This window comes from Schistocerca americana, chromosome 1 (genome assembly GCF_021461395.2).
Source record: "Schistocerca americana isolate TAMUIC-IGC-003095 chromosome 1, iqSchAmer2.1, whole genome shotgun sequence".
In the NCBI taxonomy this organism is placed as follows: Eukaryota; Metazoa; Arthropoda; class Insecta; order Orthoptera; family Acrididae; genus Schistocerca; species Schistocerca americana.
This window is the reverse complement of record NC_060119.1, coordinates 416,285,550-416,298,262: the sequence shown is the minus strand read 5'-3', so window position 1 is coordinate 416,298,262 and position 12,713 is coordinate 416,285,550. Positions and strand designations below refer to the sequence as shown.

Below are 12,713 nucleotides of genomic sequence, written 5' to 3'. Positions count from 1 at the left end.
GCACTGTGGGCCCAGATGTCGTTATGAGGGACGATAATTTCGATCTCACAGAGCACGGGTGGTTGATGTTTTCTTGGAAACTGAAGACATCGCACGCATCGCGTAGCCTGCTCGCTCTCCCGGTTTGAATCCTATAAAGCATGTCTTGAATGCACTAAGGAGACGGCTTGCACCACGTCAGCATCCACCAACCACTGTCCAAGACTGCGAGCTGCTCCGCAGAAAGAATGGGCGTTACTGCCTCATCTTTCACAGCATGCCCGTTACACATTCCATTCTGAGCACATTAACCAGTTGTCGGAATGTGTGTGCAAGTCCGTTAAGTTGGAAAAAACGAAGAATATTTTTGTCTATCGTTATGCATGTTGCAGTCATTTGTGTTCAGTATTCCTTACATTGCTTATACTTTACTTTAAGCTGTTTACATTGTTTTGTGGCAAAATAAACGCAACTCTGCAAAATTTCCTTTTATTGCTTTAATTTTCTACAACAGTGTATTTATGAATTCTTCCGTCACTTTTTAGTGGAGAGATTTCATATTTAAGGCTGAAAACAAACGAAGTGCATTTTTCAACTTTAATTATAATTTTTGTGTGTTATTGCTTGATAATGCCCAAGGGGGTAATTGCAAGTGAAGTAAAATAAAATCTTTATTTCAAACTTCTTTTAAAACACTTGTTTCCATAAATTAGCGGGAAATCGTAACAAACGACACCTTAGGAAAAAAATAAAGCCATTGATACGAAAGTAGAGCTGCACTGCACAGCCACATGGAAACCAGCGGCGTTGCAATCTGCCCTCATAACTGATACCCGCATGTTTGGGAGTGGAGAGAGAGTGAGATGAATGCTGTGACAGCCAGCTTGATGGAATGGTCTTTGGGTATCATCTACAGGACGAACCGAGGCGGACGCCATTGGCAGAGCGGTCAGTGATACAACTGGCAGGGAACGATACTACAACAGATGTGTATGTATTTTACCTGCGTTATACGAGTAACTGATTTTATAAATTTAAGTTTTCCATTTCTATGCTACTACTCGTAGCTATGCATTTCAATGCTTCATTTTTGAAATCGAATGCCATCTGTCATATCCACAGAGACCTCATTTGTTTGACACATCAATTGTAAACCACGGGCTCATTAATTTGAACGACCCAGCAGTCTTTCATGAACTACCCCTGAAAGTTTTCAGTAGAGTCCATATGCACCGTACATAGCCTGCAGCTTCAACCTAATTGTTATTATTTGGGAATGCAGTCTAAGCTTTATGTAATTTGTAAAACAGTCACACATTCCACATCATACTGAGATATGGCATTAGAACAGGAAAATCGCTAATCAAATAACATACCTGGTGCCAATTCTTCTTCGCTCAAGTTCTTTCTGTATGGAATCTGGTAATCTGTGTGGTGGCTTGGCCGATCTTCGGTTGTTCTGAAACAAATATTCGAGAAAATTGTTAGTTGCATCGATAACCACTCAAACAGAGAAAGCTGAACCAGTTTTGCATCTTTATCAAGATGGAATGATGTAAATGATAATGATGATGATTGTTGGCTGTTGAAGGAGTAAACTTCATGGTCATCAGTTCCTTCCTCTAGACCATCAATGGCGAGGCTATTATCAAAGCTCTCACAAGACCTGAGTCCTTTTAGCGATGTATCTATGTGGGTTACATGAAGCACGAGGAGGAAAAAGCAAAATAATATTCTAAATTAGACCCCGTTTTACTGGAAAAGCAGTAACCGAGTAAGGCAGTGGAGATTCCACTCTCGTCTTCAGTCGCTGCCGTCTCCACCCTGGCCTTGCCTGCAGGAAGAGGCACTTCCACCTAGTGCAACTGTTAACAGTTTAAATGTTGTGGTAGTCTTCATGAACCATTGAGTTCACTGTACGAGGTGCGGCTAGAAAAAAACCGGACTGATGCTGGAAAAAACATATATTTACAATTATTTACAATTTCATGTTATCTACTTCAATGTACTCTCCTCCTCGGTCTCTACACCGCTCCATACGAATTTTCCACTGTTCATAGCAATGCTGCAGATCATTTTCGGTAAGTCTATACATTACTTCCGTCGCTTTTTCTTTTACTGCTTCAACAGTCTCAAATCTAGTTCCTTTCAAAGCTGACTTGACTTTAGGGAAAAGAAAAAAGTCACAGGGGGCCAAATCAGGTGAGTAGGATGGATGATCTAAGATGGGAATGTTGTGTTTTGCCAAAAACGTCTTCACTGACAACGCACTGTGAGCTGGGGCATTATCTTGGTGAAGGATCCATGACTTTTTTCTCCACAAATCGTTCCGTTTTCTCCGTACTCGCTCACGTAGGGTAGCCAGGACGCTAATGTAGTAATGCTGATTCACTGTTTGTCCCTCTGGTACCCAATCAATGTGCACAATCCCTTTGATGTCAAAAAAAAAAAACAATCATCATTGCCTTGAATTTCGATTTTGACATTCGTGCTTTTCTTTGTCGTGGAGAACCAGGAGTTTTCCAATGCATCGATTGGCGTTTAGTTTCGGGATCGTAAGTAAAAAACCACGATTCGTCGCAAGTAATAACATTTTGTAAGAAGGTGGGATCACTTTCAATGTTTTCCAGGATGTCAGAACAAATCATTCTTCGGCGTTCCTTCTGTTCAATTGTGAGACACTTTGGAACCATTTTTGAACACACTTTGTTCATGTTGAAACTTTCATGAAGAATCTGCCTAACACTTTCCTTGTCAACTCCTGTTAACTCAGACACTGCTCTGACTGTTAAACGGCGATCTTGTCGAACAAGTTTACCGATTTTTTCAATGTTTGCATCAGTTTTTGCTGACAATGGTCTGCCAGTGCGAGTGTCATCACTGGTGTCTTAGCGGCCATCTTTAAATCGTTTAAACCACTCAAACACTTGTGTTCGCGATAAACAATCATCGCCGTACGCTTGTTGTAACATTACAAACGTTTCACTTGCAGATTTTCCTAGTTTGAAACAAAATTTGATGTTAACACGCTGTTCTTTCTGTACACTCAACATTTTCCGACGCACAGACAAAACGTCAACTACTTAAAACAGACGCCAAGGGCAGACTGAGTGCAGGAGGCAGATGAAACTCGAGCAGTAGGCGGAGCGAGAGTCACGTGACAGGCCACGCGACTTTCAGCCTTATTGCATTCGTTTTATTGTTTCACCAGTACTAGTCCGGTTTTTTTCTAGCCACACCTCGTATGGCTGTCTCAGCATCTGCTAATATAAAGGCTAGATAAGTATTCATCTTGCGCGCATTTCTCAGGTTGGGCCGTTATATGCAGCAGTCAGATGGGCACCACAAGCATAGCGCGATGGGCTTTCACGTCCCATAAGAAAAGAAATGGTGACTGTTGTATGACCAATGAGAGGCCAGCGTGGTGTAATAGTCAGTGTGATTGTAGTACTCACCTAACAATGCCACACTTAGGGTGACCATTGTGTTGCAAATGTGTTGTCTGTGAAGTGTGACAGTATGATTGTGTGCCTACTTAACGATGCCACATATGGGGTGATCACTATGTGGCCAATGTATGGTCAGCGTGTTGTAACAGTCAGTGTGATTGTGATGCTTACGTGACTGTGCCACATGTAGGTTGCTCATTGTGTGGCCAATGTGCAACAGTCAATGTGATTTTGATGAGCAGCTAACTGTGCTACATACAGAGTGACTGTAGCGTGGTCTGTGTGGTGTAACAGTGAGTGTAATTGTGGTGCCCACCAACTGTTCCACATAAATGGTGACCATTGGGTAACCTGTACAACGATGCAGTTTCTCAGTGAAGCAGTCAGTGTAATTATGGTGCCCACCATCTGTGCAGTGTAGGGTAACGGGGGTGAGACCAAACTGTGGCCTGTGCGATATAACCATCATAGTGATTGTAGTGCCATCAACTGTGCCACATGTAGGATGACTGTTGTATGGCCAATGTGTGGGTTGTGCGTTGTAACAGTCAGTGTGAAAATGGATCCAACCTAACCGTGATACAGATGGGGTGACCACAGTGTGACGAATGTATGACTTTCCCGGTGCAGCAGGGTGATTGTGGTGTCAACCAACGATGCCATATGTAGAGTGACTGTTGTGTGGCCAAAGCGCGGCTGGTGTAGTGTACCTATCAGTGTGATTGTGGTGCTTGATTGTGCTGCTCGCCTATCTGTGCCACATATGAAGTGATACTATACATATCTACTTCAATAAAGCGCATCATGTAATATATGATATATGCACTGCTGGCGTTACAAATAGAAAGTGGTCATAGTCAAGTGACTAGACCAGGGGTTCCCAACAAAATTTTCTCGAGGTCCCCCTCATCGAGCATGATTGGTACCTTGTCATATCACAGTATCAAGTATCTAAAAAATCCAAATTAAGAATTTTTATACGTTTTCTATTTTTGGTACTTAGAAAACACATTGACATATTCATTATTGGAAAAACATTGAGCTTAAAACATTTTCAATTTAGCCATCATTGTTTTTGTTAAATTTTTGATTATTGTTCAAAATCTTTGTCTTCAAATCTGGGTGTTTAGTATAACAAACTCCTTTAAAAAAATGGCCGATTGTCGTCTGAAATGCGAGTTTCTGTGTAAAGTGACTGTCAGTTGTCAGCTGCAAAGAGGCAGCGCGCGCAGTCTCACGGCATACAGCAGAACTATTTGCCTCTATCTAATTCTAGTTTTGCGCTAGAGTGTGGTAGTGTCAGTGGGCTCTAGGAAGACGCTAGACGCAGAAGTCAGCGTTCTCTAAAGCTCTGCTCATGCAAGAAGCGGCCAAAACAAAAAATTTGTTATCATACGACATATATTTAATATATTTTTTATTCTAATAGCATCTTCCGAACCCTTTGGCATAGCTCGCGGATCCCTGGGGGTCCGCGGACCACCTGTTGGGAACCACTGGACTAGACAATGCTGGATGGGAAATAAACTGGGTTTTAATAAGGAAAATACACTGCCCAAGAGCAATTTGTATCACTTGCATGCCTGCGAACTGTGTGGCCTTAGATTCAAGAGAAGTGGGGAATGAGAGAAGAAGCCTTGTGAACCTAGAAAGAAAGAATTGTACTGTGAAATAGAAATGAGATAATAATCAAAATAAAGGTGTCTGTTAGAAAGTGCGTGAAATCAAATCTGATGCTGCGTACCATTCAATGTCGTGTTGCTCCACAAAACAATGGCTCTAAGCCCTATGGGACTTAACATCTGAGGTCATCAGTCCCCTAGACTTAGAACTACTTAAACCTGACTAACCTAAGGACATCACACACATCCATGCCCAAGGCAGGATTCGAACCTGCGACCGCAGCAGCAGAGCGGTTCCGAACTGAAGCGCCCAGAACCGCTCGACCACAGCGGCCGGCTGTTGCTCCACACCAAGCATTGTAACCTGCTGGCATCTCCTTCGAATATCGTTCACAGCGTGGTCGAGGCGTTGCTGCACTAGCCTGTTGCTGCTCAGGTTATCCGGTAAAGGAGTTGTGTTCCTGCAATGACGCGTTGCATATTCAGCTGGTCCCAAGCGTAATCTGTTGGGTTGTGACAGTACGTACCGCAGGTCACTCCATTCATTTGTTTCTTCCTCTTTCTTAGAGATAGGTGTTCACAATGTGGACATGATGAGCTCGCGTATTATCATCTTGAAATATGAACCCATCAGTGAAACGTTGACGTCAGGACTGGACCATACATAGGAAAATCTTACTCCCATTACTTATGAGCCCTTAAATTATCCACGACCGGTGAGAGCTGCCCAGTATCCTTAGATGGTACCAATCCGGAACGTGGCCTATACCCACTTCCCTGCTGAACTTGTAGATCTGCATGCCTGACCATGTATGAGTATCATACCACCTTCACACCCTTCTATAAGGATTATCAGGTGTCAGTGAAACACAGCACTGTTCGGTGAAGTGAACCTGCTGCCAGTGGTCCAGGCTCTTCTTCTGGTGTTCCATTGCCCAATTTCTTCGCCAAAGGCTATCCAAGCGGGTTTTGCTGTAATTCACAACGGACTCCTAAAAGCAAAATTGAGTCTGTAGCGACGGCTGTGCACTGCCTGCATAGACGCACCAGTTCTCGTTGCCTTAGAAAAGGCAATGCACAGCTCTATTCCGTTCTGCAGATAATTTTAAATCAGGGGCAACCACAGGTGAAATACTTACACATATACACCACTGGCCATTAAAATTGCTACACCAAGATGAAATGCAGATGATAAACGGGTATTCATTGGACAAATATATTATACTAGAACAGACATGTGATTACATTTTCACGCAATTTGGGTGCATAGATCCTGAGAAATCAGTACCTAGAACAATCACCTGTGGCCGTAATAACGGCCTTGATACGCCTGGGCATTGAGTCAAACAGAGCTTGGATGGCGTGTACAGGTACAGCTGCCCATGCAGCTTCAACACGATGCTACAGTTCATCAAGAGTAGTGACTGGCGTATTCCGATGAGCCAGTGGTTAGGGCACCATTGACCAGACGTTTTCAATTGGTGAGAGATCTGGAGAATGTGCTGGCCAGGGCAGCAGTCGAACATTTTAAGTATCCAGAAAGGCCCGTACAGGACCTGCAACATGCGGTCGTGCATTATCCTGCTGAAATATAGGGTTTCGCAGGGATCGAATGAAGGGTAGAGTCACGGGTCGTAACACATCTGTAATGCAACGTCCACTGTTCAAAGTGCCGTCAATGCGAACAAGAGGTGACCGAGACGTGTAACCAACCAATGGTACCCCATACCATCCCGCCGGGTGATGCGCTAGTATGGCGATGACGAATACACGCTTCCAATGTGCGTTCACCGCAATGTCGCCAAACACTGATTCGACCATCGTGATGCTGTAAACAGAACCTGGATTCATCCGAAAAAATGACGTTTTGCCATTTGTGCATCCAGATTCGTCGCTGAGTACACCATCGCAGGTGCTCCTGTCTGTGATGCAGCGTGAAGGGTAACCGCAGCCATGGTCTCCGAGCTGATAATCCATGCTGGTGCAAACGTCGTCGAACTGTTCGTGCAGATGGTTGTTGTCTCGCAAACGTCTCCATCTGTTGACTCAGGGATCGAGACGTGGCTGCACGATCCGTTACAGCCATGCGGATAAGATGCCTGTGATCTCCACTACTAGTGATACCAGGCCGTTGGGATCCAGCACGGCGTTCCGTATTACCCTCCTGAACCCACCGATTCCATATTCTGCTAACAGTCATTGGATCTCGACCAACGCGAGCAGCAATGTCGCGATACGATAAACCGCAATCGCGATAGGCTACAATCCGACCATTATCAAAGTCGGAAACGTAATGGTACGAATTTCTTCTCCTTACACGAGGCATTACAACAACGTTTCACCAGGCAACGCCGGTCAACTGCTGTTTGTGTATGAGAAATCGGTTGGAAACTTTCCTCATGTCAGCACGTTGTAGGTGTCGCCATCGGCGCCAACCTTGTATGAATGCTCTGAAAAGCTAATCATTTGCATATCACAGCATCTTCTTCCTGTCGGTTAAATTTCACGTCTATAGCACGTCATCTTCGTGGTGTAGCAATTTTAATGGTCAGTAGTGTATATAGCTTACGGAACTTTCAAGCAGTAAAATACTGAAGTTAAAATGAATAAAACTGATGAACATATAGCTGAAAGAAAGCTCGTTAATCCATTATAGCTGTATTTATTGATGTCCTTGTAGATATTTGGCATGCAAACGATATTGGTTTTAAGGAATTTTGGTTTTAAGGAATTCCTGCCGGTACGACATACACCAAAGGTGCTGAGGATATCGTGTATCGGCGTCGTAAACCACAGTAGCCATATGTAACAGCAACAGATGCACCACAAAGATGCAACTAGACATGTTGCGATGCCGATAGTGCAAGTCTACAAGTGCTTCAGTAAATACAGGTATAATGGATCAAGTACCTTTCACTCAGCTAAATGTTCATCAGTTTTATTCATATTAACATCTGTATTTTACTGCTTGAAAGTTCTGTAAACAATGTATCTGTTGTATTCTCTCCGAGATACGTACGAGCCATAATTTGTAGCTAGTGGTCATCAGACGCGTCTGTTGGCTGTGGGCAACTGCAGTGAGGAAGATCTGCAATGTATTGTAACGACTGAATGTTGAAATGACTTCGCTGTGGTGTAGACCAATTTGGAGGACATCATCCCGTTCTGAGAACCATCCGTGCCGCAAAGTAACAATGAATGTATGATTCAAGCTTGAAATGACTCTTTGAGGCATTCTGACAAACTGAGTAGTCTACGCACGCTGCAATGTCTCGTTGAAGGCTGGAGACACTTTGCGCTCCACTGTACCACACTGAGAGTGCTAATCTACTTTAACTCTTTTACAAAGATAGAGATTTCCTGCAGTTGGGGGAAAATTGGAATAAAAAAAAAGCATTGTGCAAGTAATGAGCGTGTTGCAAAACGTTTTTGAGCGATATATCATTCAACAGTGAGTGCTTTTCCAAGTGGCCTTATGTAAGAGCGCAGTACCTTGGCAGCCTCCGGCGTCGGACTGGACCAAACTGCTGAGCCGGTGGCCTGACCGCCCGCTGATGCCTCTGGGCCGTTGCCGTTGATGGAGGCGGCCAGCATCTCTGCGGAGTAGGCCGGCCGCGCGGGGATGATTGGCGAACGGCAGCAGACCCTGCACGCACACACGCACACTATGCTGTTTACAAGGGACAACTGAAGCAACGCTGTGACGGACTACCTCCACAACATCTACATCTACATCCATACTCCGCAAGCCACCTGACGGTGTGTGGCGGAGGGTACTTTCAGCACCTCTATCGGTCCTCCCTTCTATTCCAGTCTCGTATTGTTCGTGAAAAGAAAGATTGTCGGTATGCATCTGTGTGGTCTCTAATCTCTCTGATTTTATCCTCATGGTCTCTTCGCGAGATATACGTAGGAGGGAGCAATATACTGCTTGACTTCTCGGCGAAGGTACGTTCTCGAAACTTCAACAAAAGCCCGTACCGAACTACTGAGCGTATCTCTTGCAGAGTCTTGCACTGGAGTTTATCTATCATCTCCGTAACGCTTTCGCGATTACTAAATGATCCTGTAAAGAAGCGCGCTGTCTCCGTTGGATCTTCTCTATCTCTTCTATCAACCCTATCTGGTACGGATCCCTCACCGGTAGCAGTATTCAAGCAGTGGGCGAACAAGTGTACTGTAACCTACTTCCTTTGTTTTCGGACTGCATTTCCTTAGGATTCTTCAAATGCATCTCAGTCTGGCATCTGCTTTACCGACGATTAATTTTATATGGTCATTCCATTTTAAATCACTCCTAATGCCTACTCCCAGATAATTTATGGAATTAACTGCTTCTAGTTGCTGACCTGCTATATTGTAGCTAAATGATAAAGGATCTTCTATGTATTCACAGCACATTACACTTCTCTACATTGAGATTCAATTGCCATTCCCTGTACCATGCGTCAATTCATTGCAGATCCTCCTGCATTTCAGTAGCATGCTGTTTTCGCAAGGGGCACACTACTGGCCCACCAGAAGAAAGGATGGAATATTATCTATGTCGGCATCCAGATTTACGGTTAATTAGCTCAATGTGAGAACTATAAGAGTAGTAAACGAGGTTAAGGAGTAATTGTGACATTCGAACACCGTGGGTTTTACGATCACAGAAAGTCTAAGAAAGGGTAGTCAGGCGGGAATTTGAGCCCTGCTCTTCCAGAATACGAATAGTGTCTTAACAACGCTCGACTCTGTTAACTCGAAAAAAGACATCGCACGTTTGCAACACTGTGAAAGGGATAATGGAGATCAGGGTATAGTCACTAAATGCATAGGTAGGGGGTGATCATATGCACCGTCCCTCCTCCCCTACTGACATAAAATACATTTTACACGGAAGCGACAAAATCATGGGATATATACATATACAGAAGGCCGTAGTATCCGGTACACAAGGTACAAAAGGGCAGTGCGTTGGCGGTGCTGTCGTTTGTACTCAAGTGATTCATATCACACGGTGTTCGTCGTGATTATCGCTGCACGACGAGAGTTAACAGGCTTTAAACACGAAATGGTAGTTAGAGCTAGCTGCATGGGACATTCCAATTCGGAAATCGTTACTGAATTCAATATTCGGAGATCTACAGTGTCAAGAGTGTGCCGAGAATACCAAATTTCAGGCAATACGTGTCACATTAGATGACGCAGTGGCCATTGGCCTTTATTTAACAATTCATAGCAGCGGCGTTTGCTTTAAGTTGTCAGTGCTAACAGACAAGCAACATGGAGTGAAATAACAGCAGAAACCAATGTGTGAGGTACGACGAAATTTGGCATTACTGGGATATGACAGCAGACTACCGACGCCAGTGCCTTTGCTAACAGCACGACTTCAACTGCAGCGCCTCTTCTGGGTCTCGAGACCATATCGTTTAGACACTGGAGGACTGGAAAATCGTGGCCTGTGAGATGAGTTCCGATTTCACTTGGTAATAACTGATCGTAGGTTCGAATTTGGCGCAGACCCCATGAAGCCATGGATCTAAGTTGTCAGCAAGCACTGATGGTGGCTACATGCCTGTGTGGGCTGTGTTTCCATGGAATGAACTGATCATTGACTGGAAATGGTTATGTTCGGCTACTTGGTGACCATTTTCAGCCATTCATGGACTTCATGATCCCAGACAACGATGGAATTTTTGTGGATGACAATAAGCCATGTTACAGGCTACAAATGTTCGTGATTGGTTTGAAGAACATTCTGGACAATTAAATCGAATGGTTTGGTCAGCCAAATCGCCCGGCCCGACTCCCATCGAACATTTGTGAGACGCACAAAATCTTGCCCCGCAACACTTCCTCAATTATAGACGGTTATAGAGGCAGATGGCTCAATATTTCCGCGTGGTACTTCCAACGGCTTGTTGAGTCCATGCAACGTTGAAATGCTGCACTACTTCGGGTAAAATGAGATCCGACACGATATTATGAGGTATACCATGACTTTTGTCACCTCAATGTAGTAAAGGATTTTATATTTTTGCAGGTATTAATTTCCAGAATTTTCAGAGGATACAGTAGCATGAAAACTTACCAGTCTCGAAAATGGCAAGGAGTTTTAGAAATTGAAAGCTATGTTTAACAAAAGACACATTTAGGTTGCTTGCGTGCAGGCCTGACAACGTGGAATGGCTTTGGCGAGACCACCTGCAGAAAGCATTCCAGCCAGGAAAAGGCGTTCATTCAAGGGCTGATTGTACCTGCTGCCGGGAACAAATACGATGCAGTTCCTGAGTCCACAGGACAAAAAATAACAAGCCATGGAAAGTCGATGTTGTCCTCGATGGCGAGTAGTCATCAGAGACAATGGTATCGGCAGGAGTGCCCCAGGGAAGTGTAATAGGACCGCTGTTATCTTCTATATGAAGGGCTTATTTCAATAGTGGTATAAGTCCATTTTTGTTCATTTTAAGATACAGAGTCCTAAAGTTAAATGAGCGCTGAAAAATGTGCAGTTGAGATACCAGAAATATTGACGCATATGCCTTCTTGCTAGAGATGAACCTTTCTTTCTGTTTGTTTGGATCATTAATGTCAGAAGCACTATAATCCGAAAAGTGGAGGTAATGGACTTGTATCACTATTGAAATGGTTCTGAGCACTATGGGACTTAACATCAGAGGTCATCAGTCCCCTAGAACTACTCAAACCTAACTAACCTAAGGACATCACACACATCGACGTCCGAGGCAGGATTCGAACCTGCGACCGTAGCGGTCGCGCCGCCCCAGACTGAAGCTCCTAGAACCGCTCGGTCTATTGAAACAAGCCCTTCATATACATAAGTGATCTGACTGACAGCGTAAGCAGCAGTCTGCAGTTGTTTGCTAATGGTGCTGTGGTGCACAGGAAGGTGTACAAGTTGTACCACTGTAGGAGGATACAAAATGACTTAAACAAAATTTCTAATTGGTGTGGTGAATGAAAGCTAGCTTTGAATGTAGACAAATGTAATTCAATGAGTATGAATAGGGAAAACAAACCCATAATTCTCGAATAGAGCATTAATAGTGTCCTGCTTGACTCAGTAATGTCTATTAAATATCTAGGCGTGATGATACGAAGCGATATGAAATGAAATGAGCATGTTAGGATTGTAGCAGGAATGGCGAATGGTCGACTTCAGTTTATTGGGAGAATTATAGGAAAGTGTGGTTCATCTGTGAAGGAGATCACATACAGGACTCTAGTGCGACCCACTGTTGAGTGCTGTTCGAGTGTCCGGGATCCGCACCAAGTCGGATTAAAGGAAGACATCGAAGCATTTCAGAGGCAGGCTGCTACATTTGTTACGTCAGGTTCGAACAACACGCAACTGTTACAGAGATGCTACTGAAACCCAAATGGGAATCACTGGAGGGTACGTTCAATTAGTGAAACGCTATTGAGAAAATTTAGAGAGCCAGCATTTGAGGCTGACTGCAGAGCGATTCTAGTGCCGCCAACGTTCATGTCGCGTCACGACCACGAAGGTAAGATTAGAGAGATTAGGGCTCGTATTAAGGCATGGAGTTGGTCGTTTTCCCCTCCTTCTGTTTCAAATGACCAGTAAAGGTGCAGGGTACCCTGCGCCACGCACCATACGGTGGCTTGCGTAGTATGTATGCAGAAGTTATCT

At 44.1% G+C, this 12,713-nt stretch overlaps 1 protein-coding gene across 1 annotated transcript in view; it reads right to left on the bottom strand.

Moving 5' to 3' along the window:
- Positions 1-12,713, bottom strand: part of LOC124555078 (kinesin-like protein KIF12) — a 653,823-nt gene that overhangs the window by 36,472 nt on the left and 604,638 nt on the right. Inside the window, exons 16-17 of the mRNA XM_047128907.1 lie at positions 8,543-8,696; positions 1,356-1,438 (exon numbers count right to left, since the gene is read on the bottom strand). Coding sequence (XP_046984863.1) covers positions 1,356-1,438; positions 8,543-8,696 — 237 coding nt within the window. The remainder of the gene's footprint in view (positions 1-1,355; positions 1,439-8,542; positions 8,697-12,713) is intronic.